The sequence below is a fragment of the Brachyhypopomus gauderio genome, chromosome 7 (assembly GCF_052324685.1).
Source record: "Brachyhypopomus gauderio isolate BG-103 chromosome 7, BGAUD_0.2, whole genome shotgun sequence".
NCBI lineage: Eukaryota > Metazoa > Chordata > Actinopteri > Gymnotiformes > Hypopomidae > Brachyhypopomus > Brachyhypopomus gauderio.
The window spans coordinates 10,742,386-10,755,529 of record NC_135217.1 but is presented as its reverse complement, the minus strand read 5'-3'; the positions used below and the strand labels follow the sequence as shown (position 1 = coordinate 10,755,529).

The 13,144-nt window shown below is 46.9% G+C and overlaps 1 protein-coding gene across 1 annotated transcript in view; it reads right to left on the bottom strand.

Moving 5' to 3' along the window:
- Nucleotides 1-1,033: 1,033 nt before the first annotated feature.
- The window catches only part of map7d2a (MAP7 domain containing 2a), a 20,268-nt gene continuing 8,157 nt past the window's right edge, over nucleotides 1,034-13,144 (bottom strand). The window contains exons 7-19 of the mRNA XM_077010806.1: nucleotides 11,930-12,022; nucleotides 9,481-9,596; nucleotides 9,141-9,247; nucleotides 8,156-8,586; nucleotides 7,504-7,621; nucleotides 7,072-7,204; nucleotides 6,345-6,425; nucleotides 6,012-6,062; nucleotides 5,589-5,638; nucleotides 4,751-4,763; nucleotides 3,139-4,472; nucleotides 2,684-2,955; nucleotides 1,034-2,469 (exon numbers count right to left, since the gene is read on the bottom strand). Of these exons, the coding sequence (XP_076866921.1) occupies nucleotides 2,697-2,955; nucleotides 3,139-4,472; nucleotides 4,751-4,763; nucleotides 5,589-5,638; nucleotides 6,012-6,062; nucleotides 6,345-6,425; nucleotides 7,072-7,204; nucleotides 7,504-7,621; nucleotides 8,156-8,586; nucleotides 9,141-9,247; nucleotides 9,481-9,596; nucleotides 11,930-12,022 (2,786 nt within the window). The 3' untranslated portion in view covers nucleotides 1,034-2,469; nucleotides 2,684-2,696. The remainder of the gene's footprint in view (nucleotides 2,470-2,683; nucleotides 2,956-3,138; nucleotides 4,473-4,750; nucleotides 4,764-5,588; nucleotides 5,639-6,011; nucleotides 6,063-6,344; nucleotides 6,426-7,071; nucleotides 7,205-7,503; nucleotides 7,622-8,155; nucleotides 8,587-9,140; nucleotides 9,248-9,480; nucleotides 9,597-11,929; nucleotides 12,023-13,144) is intronic.

Sequence of the window (13,144 nt, the reverse complement as noted above, 5' to 3'; positions counted from 1 at the left end):
TAACAATGGAAAGATAAACTCCCTAAAGGAGTAAAATATATATATTGAAAGAACCCAAGGCCCAAACGAAGATCCAGTCTTCATCTGAGGATTCAAGCCCTCATCAAGAGGCACCAAACCATATAATCAATATATTCCAGAGCCCTTGGCCAAGTTGTTGTGTCCATCACCTAACAAATGGTGCACAAGCTGACACTACAGTAAGACCCCAAAGCCAGACTGCACAATATGGAATTCACTACACTGAGATCTTAATATGACATTGTGACATTGAATGAATATTCAATTTATATAGCACCTTTCAAGATACCCAAGTGACAGTGACAGAGCACCATCCACCACTGGGCATACAAGCACACACATTCATGCACAGACACTGAGACAACTGCTTTTATTGAACATGAAAAGACACAGACACACTCAGGGAGAATTTGTCAGGGACTGCCAATTTACCTAACCTCCATGTCTTTGGACTGTGGGAGGAAACCAGAGACACCAGAGGAAACCCACACAGACACGGGGAGAACATGGAAACTCCACTCAGATAGGGACTTGAACCCAAGACCCCAGTGCTGAGAGGCAAACGTGCTAACCACCAAGTCACTGTGTTGCCCATTGTAACCATGTCTTCCAATATGTTTTCAGCTTTGGTGCACCCTTGATGAGACATGATTTAAAACTTGTCATTTTGACCAAAATTATTTACATTTGAGGGATTATATGGATTAGCTAAAATTATTTATCTGGAACAACTGACACAGGCAGACTGCTCACATATATACACACACACTGAGTGAATTGTTAGAAGGCCTTCTGGAATATTTGCATTGTGAAGACCAATTTTTCAACAAAAAATAAAACAGATGTATATATAATATACAATGCAGGTTTAATGCATCTTAACAAATGATGTGTGCACCAGTGAATGGATGGTGGTCAATGAATGATAAGACTGTTAGAAATAGGATTCATGAACATAACAACGAGACCAAAGAACACACAATGAGAGAGCTCTTGAGGGAGGGTTCGTGTGTTTTATTATTAGTATAACTGTAGCACAGCAGTCATGCCAAACAGGACCCATGCACATTGTTTAAAGAAATGATGTGTTGAAGTTACTGCAATATGCTGTTTAATTGACATAAAGGATAAGAAACTAGGTTTCACCCCTCTTTTGTCCTAATGTGGACCACCCCTGATCATAACATTTCAAGTAAACACTTTTTTTGGTGTATCCTCACATCCTAATACATCCAGAATAGGAACAAAAGAGTGATCACTGACACTCGTCCCCTTGCACATATCTGCAAACAGTCACACCAATAGCAGCTGACGGCAGCACTACAGGACAGTGGTGCAATATGGTACATGGTCTGATTCCATCACAGCACAACAGTAAGCAGCTGGAAGGGACTGTGTCTCGACCTCTGAACTGTCCCTGTCCTACCAAATTAAAGCTGAAAAAGGTGTGCCAGAGGTTCCATTCCCTGTTTAAGCGGAAGGCCAAAGAAGCAGGTCACTCTTTCTCTTCCAGAGCCAATGGAAGAGCTCCACACTGAGAGTGACCTTTAGTAACCCCTCCCGGTTTGTACAAGTTGAGGCTGATCAGCCATCATGATACTCAGCAGATGTGTCAGTCGCAGTTTCATTTACTCCAAGTGAACCTTAATCTCTTACTACATACAATGCAGAGCTAATAGGGACGATTCTCTACAGTACTCAGTCCTGACCAGGAGCACAAGCAGCTACTGGCAAAAATGTGTGGGTTTGGTAAAACGCAACACAATGCGAGGATCTTTAGTCTATTAGCATGAAATACAGTTCGGCTACACTAGAGCGGACTTTGGGATGGTGTCCTTCCACCGTTCGGGGGATTAAAATCGGTGAGGATGGGAATGAAATCTATAGCTAGCTGAGTCAGTGGGATCGGTGGCACACACCTCTGTAGACTGGAGTTTCTGTTCTTTAAAGGTGAGAGGTACAAACCACAGCCTGCTGTTTGTGTCCTATCCTGACTCACAGCTGGAGTCTTTTACAATTAGGAAACAGTGAAGAGATGTGGTTTAAAGAACGTATTGCTCCAAACACTTTTCCACCTCCTTCTTTAGCACTTTGCTTTGGTCAGGTACAAACATACACAGTATACTGCATACACACACACACACACACACACACAAACATACTTACGCAGATCTAATAAACAGGTCACTCTATTATCTGCTCTCCATGTAGATATAGAAATAACACATTCATCATTGTAATACTTCAGTCCATAACACGACGCTGCTGCTCTTGCAGCTGTAGAATACGGAGCATCAGACATACAGGTGAAGCGTTCAGTGGTCACACCACACCGAAGGTCCATTCACAACCACTCAGTAAACATCTCCCATAGGCCACTTCCTCTTCCTCCACTCTTTCTCACTGCTTGCTTCATCCACAGCCTTGCTGCTCTGCCATTCACTTAACCTGTCCACGACACACACACACACACACACACACACACACACACACACACACACACACACACACACACACACAAGGATTTAACATGTAAATATGTTGATATTAAGCACATGCGTCTAAGGTATGTATGTTAATGAGTTTCCATATAAATGATTGTTCTGGTATTACTGTTTCTTCCAATCTGTGTATGTATGTGGGAGTGTGTAAGTATAATCACCTTACATTCCACTCTACTGAATGTTGAGTTTGTTGGAGGCTGGAGGGTTGTTGGCGATGACCCTGGTTTCTGAGCCCGGGCTGCACACGCCCTCGATCAGGTTCTTGTTGCAGTCTCCCAGGGTGTTGCTGGGCGGGAGTTTGGGGTAAGCCACCTGACCCGTCAGATCGAGCAGGTCCTCCAGCGCCCGTGTCTTACTCATGCTGTTTGGCCGCACGTCTGCGACTGGCGAGAACTGCGGGATGGAGATAAGCTCCTCCTTAGACACAGGGCTGATGGGATGGGAGGAGAGGTGAGGGTCAGATTGGAGGTCATGTCAGTATTAACACTACACGTATTAATGCTCTACACTCAGTATTAGCAATCTACACTCTCCTTTTAATCCAACTAATGAAGGGTTTTATAATTAAAGGTAAGTGTAAATTGATTTGGAAGACAGCCGCTTGTGAATTCACCTGATTTCCATTGATTGCACCTCATTGGCTGATTTGTCCCTTGCTCCACCTCCTCCATGTAGAAGCTCTAGGCTAATGAGAGGAGGCGGGGTCCGTGACACAGCCAGTGGGGGGAGGGAGGCTGGGCTTCTCTCTTTCATCACCCCCTTCGACGTCACCTGCAAGGGTGTCTGTCCATTGGCCTGAGTCTTTGCCAGTGCGGCGCAGATCTGGGAGGTCATCTGGTGGCCCTGACCATTTACCTGGGGACCGACAGACATCTTTGCAGCGCTCTTCTGCTGGAGTGCCCATGCATCGAGCGAGACTGCGGCCTGCTCGGACGTGATGCTCTTCACCTGAGCCTCCCCTTTCTGCTCCTGGTGGGCCTGAGGTTGAGGGTTGGGCACGTGTACTCTGGCAAGGGCCTTCGCCTGGGCAGCTTCCAGATCTCTGGACAGAATCTCGAGGTTCTCGGGTTTCTGAGGACTGGATCCAGCTGAGGCCTTTGGCTGGCACACCTGCCCCTTCGCTGGGGAGCTGTCGTCGTGTCTGGCCTCCTCGCCGCTCTGAGGCTTCTGCTGCACTCTCTCGCCCTTCTGATCCAGAGTCTTTGCGCTGCGTGGCTGTCTGTTTGGGGAGGGACTCCTCGGCAGAGTCCGCACAGGTGCATTTGGTGCTTTCTCACTCCCAGCAAAACTCTCTACTCGCTTTTCTGTGCTGTCCTGCCTGCTAGGGGGGCGGGGTGCCTGTGGCTTTGCCCAGCTGTAGGCAGCATGGCCTGTCTGGGAACTAGTGGGTGAAGCTTGGCTGCTTGGGGCAGAGCTGGTCCTGGGACTAGTGGGTGGAGCCTGCCTGCCTGGGGCGGAGCCTGTCTGGGCACCAGTGGATGGAGCTTGGCTTCCTGGAGCAGAGCTTGTCCTGGGACTAGTGGGTGGAGCTTGTTTGCCTGGGGCGGAGCCTGTCTGGGCACCAGTGGATGGAGCTTGGGTTCCTGGAGCAGAGCTTGTCCTGGGACTAGTGGGTGGAGCTTGTTTGCCTGGGGTGGAGCCTGTCTGGGCACCAGTGGATGGAGCTTGGGTTCCTGGAGCAGAGCTTGTCCTTGGACTTGTGGGTGGAGCTTGTTTGCCTGGGGTGGAGCCTGTATGGGCACCAGTGGATGGAGCTTGGCTTCCTGGAGCAGAGCTTGTCCTGGGACTAGTGAGTGGAGCTTGTTTGCCTGGGGCGGAGCCTGTCTGGGCACCAGTGGATGGAGCTTGGGTTCCTGGAGCAGAGCTTGTCCTGGGACTAGTGGGTGGAGCTTTTACCTCACTGCCTGGCTTAGAGTCCACCTGGACCTCACCTGCAAGTGCACAGAACTACTGCTACATACTAAAGTCATCACAGCCACAGAAACATCACATTAAACCCTGTACTGAAAGCAGGATATGATGAGATCAACATTAGTAAACATTAACAATAAACATTCCAAAGTCTGTAATAACCCCTACATAACACAACATATGCTCAACTTAACATACGTCATTTACATATATTATTATAAAGCACAAAGGAACAGCCCCCCACACTCTTGAGAGCCAGTCAAAAGTGCCTCACTGAAAGTGCCCAACAGCAATTTAAATATAGTCCCAAATGCCCTTGAGCAGAAGCTGCAACACAGAGGGATTGTGAGACAAGACATGCAGAGACGAGCTGATACCTTCCAGAGACGAGCTATCAGAAACCTGCAAACGTCGGCACCAGTACAAAAAGCAGTGTATGACTGATATGCTGCAATTACAAAAATGAACCACCAGGGGACACAGACGTGCACTTTTAACGCTGTGTCTAGGAACCAGAACTGTAACTGCAGTAACTGCATAAGCAGGCAGCCTCAGGAAAAGAACGGCTAAGAGAGGCAGGAGAAAACATAATAATTCAGCCTATTCCCTCCCTCCCATAACTCGGGCAATTCCCTCCCTGATTCTTCCACTTATTACATCAAAATTACTTTCTGACATTTCTGCGAAAAGATAAGTGTACATGTATTTCCCCCATATGAAAAAACTCAATAGAAACCTTATAATAATACCACAGACAATTTACACGATCACATATACAATATTTATAAAATTGTGGTACAGAGTTAATACAGATAATACTGTATACTGAAAACATAAGTATGTAAGATCAACAAAACATGAAAAATATGTTTCTGCATTTGAAATGGGCCATATTCCTAAAACATGTTTCAGCTTTTATCCAGATCTGCATAGCCAGGGTGGGGTGTCCGACAGGCAGCCTGGTCTAGCAGAGTTCAAGCATCACTTGCCCCTGTTGTTAAAAAACGTGTTGTATAATAACTACCATGACAATTCTACAGACCTTTGGCAAAATTGCCACAGTGGGGTTTTGTTTTTTTTTAAAGGAGAGAGACGTAGCAAGACAGACAGGGTGGGGAAGGTAGGCCAAGCCTTCTGTGGTGGCAGACTTACCTGGAGGGGAGGGGGGGGGAGGGGGGCAGGGGCTCCTGGCTGTCCTCTCTCTGTGGAAACATGGAGGTTGTTATGGTACGTCAGCCTCTGTCACTCCTTTCTGCTCTAGTTTCCTTCTTTTGACGCAGACTGTGCCTATTTAAGTCCCCTCCTCTAGACTGCAGAGCACCTGCTCACCTCTGTTGGCTTTAGTAAGCTATACAAGTGGAACTGGGTGTCTGACCTTACCATACAAGTATGTAAACACTGCTGAAACACTGGTGTGAGGTACACGAAATAATGATATGATTACAGACAGCTGGAATAAATAAACAAAACATATGTTTATCGCTTCATCATATAATCACAGCCTTTACTCCCCCTTTGCATTCTGGGCACTTCATGCTTCTAAGAGCAGCAATACCTTAACGTTATAAGCCATACCTTAAACTCCCCCTCATTCTTCCTCGTCCTCTTCATAATCTCTTCAATTCTCTGCAAACAGATCCGCACACTGCTTTAGCCTGCCTGCATTGCAATTTATATTGATTGTTAAGGAGTGATGATGTAAAGGTGAGGTTTACAAAGTGGTCACAGTGTAAAGTTTATGTTTTAAACAATTTAGGGATGGTAGGAAACAGTTGTGCAGAGTTCTATACAGATAGTATTGGTAGTTATGACTGTGAAGACATTTATGAATTGATGTAAAGTTGCTGTTTGTACAATCTTGATGTAAAGCAGTGATGGTGTAAAGCTCTTTGTAAAGTGGTGTAAAACCTTCTTCCTCTGCTGTCTCTCCTGCTCTTCCTGCTGCTGCATCAGCTCTCTGTCCTGCCGCTGACGCTGCACAACTCCTCTCTGTCTCACACACACACACACACACACATGTACAAACACACATATGCGCACACACATATGCACATGTAAACACACATGTACACGCGTGCACACATACACAAACATATGCACGTGCATTCACACACACGCAAACACATACACGTACACAATCGTGCAAACACATACACAAATACAAACACACACGTGCCCAGCCACACAAACCCATACACAGAGAGAGAGATTAAGTAGAGCACATACCAATACACTCAGTTCACCAATGTACACACATACTATACATACTGTGTACATACTACACTATACATTACATTACACTGTATATATGACATTCCAGTTACTGTTTTCAGCTACTCTTGGGTGCATATCTGGAGTTCAGTGGGTGTGTCTGGAGACAAGTGGCTAGGTCTAGAGCAGGGTGGGTGGATCTAGAACATAGTGAGTGGGTCTAGAGCAGAGTGGGTGGGTCTAAATTGGAATGGGCTGGTTTAGAGGGCAGGTCTAGAATAGAGCGGATGGGTCAAGATCAGAATGGGTGGGTCTAGAGCACAGTGGGTTGGACTGGAACCTTCTGCTCTATGTGGGGACACAATGGGCTCCTCCTGTAAGCACTAATGAACAGAGACAGTGTCCACTCTGAGCATTTATTAACCTCTCTGTCCAGCTGCACCTGCAGCTCTTCCTCCTCCCTCCTCCTGGCCCTGAGCTCATCTTCCTCACGGCGGGTCTCCTCTTCCCCACGCACTCGCTCGTCCACCTGCCTCTTTCTTAACTCTGCTTTAAGCCTGACACAAACACACGTACACATGTACGCACACGCACACACACACACACACAAATACAATAACCATTTGTATGTTCTTTCAAAGACAAGATATGTGAAAAAAAAATGTACATGCAAAACACTACACACACAGACTTAACGGAAGATTCAGATACTTAACCTCATAGCACACACGGACACGTGCACACACACACACACACACACACACACACACACACACACACACACACACACACACGCACACACACACACACACACACACACACACACACACACACACACACACACACACACACACACCTCTCCTGCTGCTCATGGATGTGAGCAAGACGTCGTTTCTCCGCTAGCAGACGAGACGCTTCCTCTGCATCTGTCCTCATGGACACGGCCTTCTCAGCTGGGGTCGCAAGTGATTGACCTGTTCAAAGGGAAAATGGGATAAATAAATAAATAAATGAACAAAAGTCCATATAATTAGAGTACAAATACATATGCATGTTGTCTTTAAATGCAGGTACTGAGCATTTGAAAACAAACAGACATGCACATCCTGTCACCAGCACCATTTTCTATTCAAGCTGCTATTAAATTTGGTATGTTTGGTAATATGCCATTCTGTCACAGTCCACATAGCATCAATTATTTAATGAATTACAAAGTTGTTACTTTTGCATGTAAAAAGCCTAAATGACAACACTACTGTTCAAACAGACCACTACCTCCTTCCAATTGAACATTGCACTACTTAGGTGGAACACTGTGGTTTTACACTATAGTCTGCTGTTATATTTCTGAAAAATCAACCCTTTTCAAGAATCCTTTTTTTGGGGTTGAATATTAAATGTAATTCAGCAATTCTAATACAGGTAACATCCTATGTATGAAAATATTCATGTAGTTGAAAGATTACATCAATTTCGATAAATGCTGTGTTACTGAGTTGCTACGTCACCTGTGCTCTTATCTGCAGTCAGGTTGCTTGTGTTGTGCTTCTGTGAGTCTCCTGCTTTCGGGCTCTGCTCGTCCCGGTGGCCCCTGTCAGGGCCCCTCTGTCCCAGGGCAGGTCGAGCTGCAGCGGTGGGGTTCTCTGGTTTATGGCCCTTCTCCGGGGTCACTGGGCCGGAGACCTTCTGAACAGGCGACTCCATTTTTCCAGCTGCGCCTGGTGCTGCTGTATCGGGGCTCTTTTTAAAAGCTTCCTCGGCTTGGAGGGGCTTCTTATCTGCAGGATCCTGACCTCTGACCTTTGCGGATTGTTTGTCATTGGTGTCCGAGGGCCCCTTATTGTGGTCTGCGATGGACATGGCAGGCCTCAGTTTCAAAGGAGAGGCAGGATACTGGCGGACCGTGACAGGAGACTGGTTACGGCTCTTAGGAGTCAGCCTATAGACACGTACACACACACACACACACACACACACACACACACACACACACACAGTTAAGACAAACAATCCTGCTCTCTCATGGTCTCATTAAAATACATTTTGGAGGGTTGTACGCTGACAGAAAGGAGGTAATGGTAAACGATGTTAAGGCCACTGAAGTGTCCCACACACTCTGCTTTTAACGTATCAGAATACAAACTGCAGTGAATCTCCCTAATGCCCCAGATAGTGAAAGAGTGAGAGTGCTGACTGACAAACATGAGCTAGAAGCTGACTAGACCTGCATGGGGACCAGGCCTGAAGTTATTAGATGTCTGGTGTGTAGCAGAGCTGCTGGCGGTGACCTCCGAGGGGCTGGGCTCAGCTCAGAGGAAGCGCAGGTCTGCGGTCCTCCGTCTCTGCTTGAGCAGACTCTGTCTGACAGACATACCGCCCTGTCTATGAAGATCTGGATAAAAGCATTAAAATGGGTGTGTTCCTAACCCCGCTCACATCTGGCTCTGTGTGGGTGTGCTTGTATAGATGTGCATTAGAATTCACGCGACCTACTTTGGTGTGGCCGGGGAGGCAGAGCGGCAGATGACGTCATCAGCTCGCCTCACGGGAGACCCTGTAGCTGGAGAGGCCGCGCCCCTTTCCCTGCGCAAACTCCCCTTCTGCACACACACACACACACACACACACACACACACACACACACACACACACACACACACACACACACACACACACACACACATGCGCTTGTTCATGTGAAAGCCCTTGTAGTTGTAGTGCTATTCAGATTCCGATTCAGATTCCGATTCTAAATGAATTCCGCGTGATACTATTCAAATAAATCAGTTCCAGCCAAAGTCAACACGCTGCTCTAGTGCTGACCCCTCCTGACCTTTGGGGTACTTGGAGCTGTGCTGCATCCTCTGCCTAGCTCTTCAGTGAACACAGCGTTGCCTCGGCGACGGCTGGGTGACCCTCTGTATGGCGACCTGTGGGGACTGGAGGTAACTGAACAAGAAGAGAGATGAGATACTTCCAGGTCAGAGGTCAGTGGCAAAAATTAGTTTTGAGTTTGAGTTATGTCACCTATCCTGCACATGAGAATCATTCTGAGCCAACAAGAACATCTGCAATAATCAACTACCGTGATTATTATACTACACACACACACACACACACACACACACACACACACACACACACACACACACACACACACACACACACACACACACACACACACACACACACACAAGGACACCGCTTGTGAGTACACCTAGGATGGTGAGCACACACACACACACACACACACACACACACACACACACACACACATGAATCACACAACAAAAAACATGGCATCAGGCCAAATTAAGAAACCACTTCATCTGTGTGTGTACTGTGTAATTGATGGTTAAATTGTGCGGCCTTATGCGTATGTCAAGTAAGTGTAAATGTGATGTGTACATATATGTACTGTGTGTGTGTGTGTGTGTGTAGATGGTGGAGCAGCACATCTCCACTGCACTGAGAGAGGCAGAGAGCCGACGAACGGAGGCATGGGCAGAGAGCAGGACAAATAAAACAGCAGAGATGAGACGTGGGATGGACGAGGAGTGGGACGAGGAGGAAAGATGCTCTGGTTTGCCAGCGCAGTTGGGGAAACGTCTGTCTCTCAGCAGAACAAAGGCAGCAGTGCGTATCAATGACACTGCCCTCCCCATGCACAACACACTAAACACCTCACTGGTGTCGCACAGAGACAGCCACACAGTCTAGACACAGTGTGAGAGCATTTCGCGTGTGTGTATGCCTGTGTCTAAAAGGAGTAAGTGACTCACATAAATTGCAATGTCTCACAAAAACAACCCTGTGGTACAAATATTTTAGAATTTCAGGGAAAAATATCTTAGGTGACTGTATAAATTAAGGTACCCATCAAAAATGTGACCTGCTATAAAACATGTTACACACCACCACCACACAGTAGGGAAAACACACGCAGTACACACAGGGACACACACTGACATGCTTTCATAAATACTTGGTTTGAGCTACATACAGGGCCCGTGCAGACAGAGAACACACACACTCTGCAAGCATGTTTGTAGCCTGTGTTTCTCCTGGATAGCAGCTCAGCCAGACACATGAAGAGCTCACCTTAATACCCCCCAACAGCCTGCTCCCAGAGTCTCCCTGATCTGTCTCACTGCTCCCGGAGTCTCCCTGATCTGTCTCACTGCTCCCAGAGTCTCCCTGATCTGTCTCACTGCTTCCAGAGTCTTACCGATCTCAGTCTCTCTGCTCCCACAGTCTCATTGATCTCAGTCTAACTGGTCACTGTGTCTCACCGATCTCAGTCTCACTGCTCCCAGTCTCACTGCTCCCAGTCTCACTGCTCCCAGAGCCTCATTGATCTCAGCTCACAGCATCTCATAGATCTGTCTCACTACTCCCAGAGCCTCACTGATCTGTACTCTCACTGGTCCTAGAGTCTTCACTGATCTCATAGTCTCACTGCTCTCAGAACCTTACTCATCACAGTCTCACTGCTCTGAAGGTCTCCTGCTCCCAGGGTCTCATTTCTCCCATCATCTCACTGCCCTAACGTTCTCCCTCCTCGCAGCGTCTCACTGCTCTCAGTTTCTCTGCTGACAGCATCTCACTGCTCTGAGCATCACCATGGGCTGAAGATGCAGTCTGTGATTTCACACCTGCTGCTTCAGCTGCTCTGCGGCCAAAGGTACGTCCAGGGGGAGGCTCTGTGCTCATGGGAACAGGCAGAGCTCTAGATATGAAGACCAGAACTGACTCACTGGACCCATCTGCTCATGCTTTTCTAAGATCAGAAGTGTCTCTCCAATCTAATTATTTGATTTTTACTCAATTAAAATGTAGCACTGATTCTCTTATTCACAAAGAGGTACATAGCAGCACATTAACCCACAGTATACACTAAATACCCCCCCCCCCCCAACACACACTAACCCCCAAAATACAGACTAACCTCTGACACAAACTAACAACCAGCATACACTAACATTTACAGAGTGTCCCACTGCTGGTTATGAGCCTCCTCAGTTGCCATAGCAACAACTGGCTTAAGGAAAAAGTAAGCAATACATTCTTGAAGGTCAAACGTCATCAGAACACAAAACAGCCCTCACACATTAGACTTACTTCATTCCTTCATCGTATGTGAAACGATGAGAAATTTACCACAGGACAACGAGAGACAAGGCTGTTTGGGAGTATTGGCATGCCATTGGAAGAACAGTGTGTCAGTCAGGAGGGGACAAAAGGCAGGGGGTGGGGAATATGAGGGCGGCTGGGGTTCATACCGTTGCCTGATTCGCTGACAGCAGGAGAGGGGGCGGCGAGGTCATAGGGGAGAGCAGAGGCAGCAGAGAGAGGGGGGGCATTCTCCCAGTCACCTGGGCAACGGGGGCGGGGCCAGAGCAGAGCAGAGAGAGCAGAGCATTATGGACAGGCTGGCATCTCCAGGTGGAGTGTGTGTGTGTTCGTATCTGAACACACACACACTTTAGAAAAATAACCAAAGTATTTTTTGCACACCTGAGCTCAGTGAGCAAGGAGGAAGGATGAAGTCTCATACACACACATCCAAAATTTACACTCACTCATCAAAAATCAAGCCAAAACGCGAGCTCTTTGAACAGCTGACGACGGATCTCTGACTGAAATGGCCTTTTGCTCTGGACACTCTGCGTACTTCACTACAATCTGAATATACACATATTCAAAATTTCAGATTTTTTTCCTCACATTCTGGACTGGGAGTTTCGTGTAGTTTTATTTGGTGTAGCTTTGTCCCAGCGTGTCCTCGGCGCAGGCGGCATGTTAGCGGTTGACAATTGGCACTTGGTATAATCCTTGGGTAATGGTATAATCCTTGGGTAATCCAGGCAAAAATCACTACTGCCAGTAAGACTCTCTGGGCTCCTAACGCTGCTATCTGAAACATGAGAGCAAGGACGGCTGGATGCTGTCTGGACTGAATGTTGAGGACAGTTCAATGGTAAGTGTCCTCATGGGACAGACCAAAGATGGGTGGCGTTCTCTGACTGGAGTGTAACCAAATGGAGGGCTGTGATGCACTTCTCAAAGTCAAGCTTTCATTGTACCTTTCTGGAGGTTGTCAGTAGCAAATATAATAAACTATTTACAATATCAGGTAAAAGAATAAAACATGTGACTTTTTAACCTCTATGAACTCTCAGTAAAGACAAATATCTATTGGCTGTGAAGCCCAACAGATCATAGCAAAAATTGCACCGAGTCGCATATAACAGCCCAGAGCCCCTGCCGTAAACCACGGGGTTTCATGCTCAAGGTGGAATAACACATGTACAATGCTGATTCACTCCAAATGTCACTGTCCTGTCTCATGTACACACACTGATACGGCAGCACTGGTGTGCACGTGTCACACACACAATTTTATAGAAAAATTTTAACTGGATGGTAATTGTAAAGCCCATCTGGAAGAGGCCAAGCCACACATACAAAATTACAGCGCAGTGGAAATAAGCACC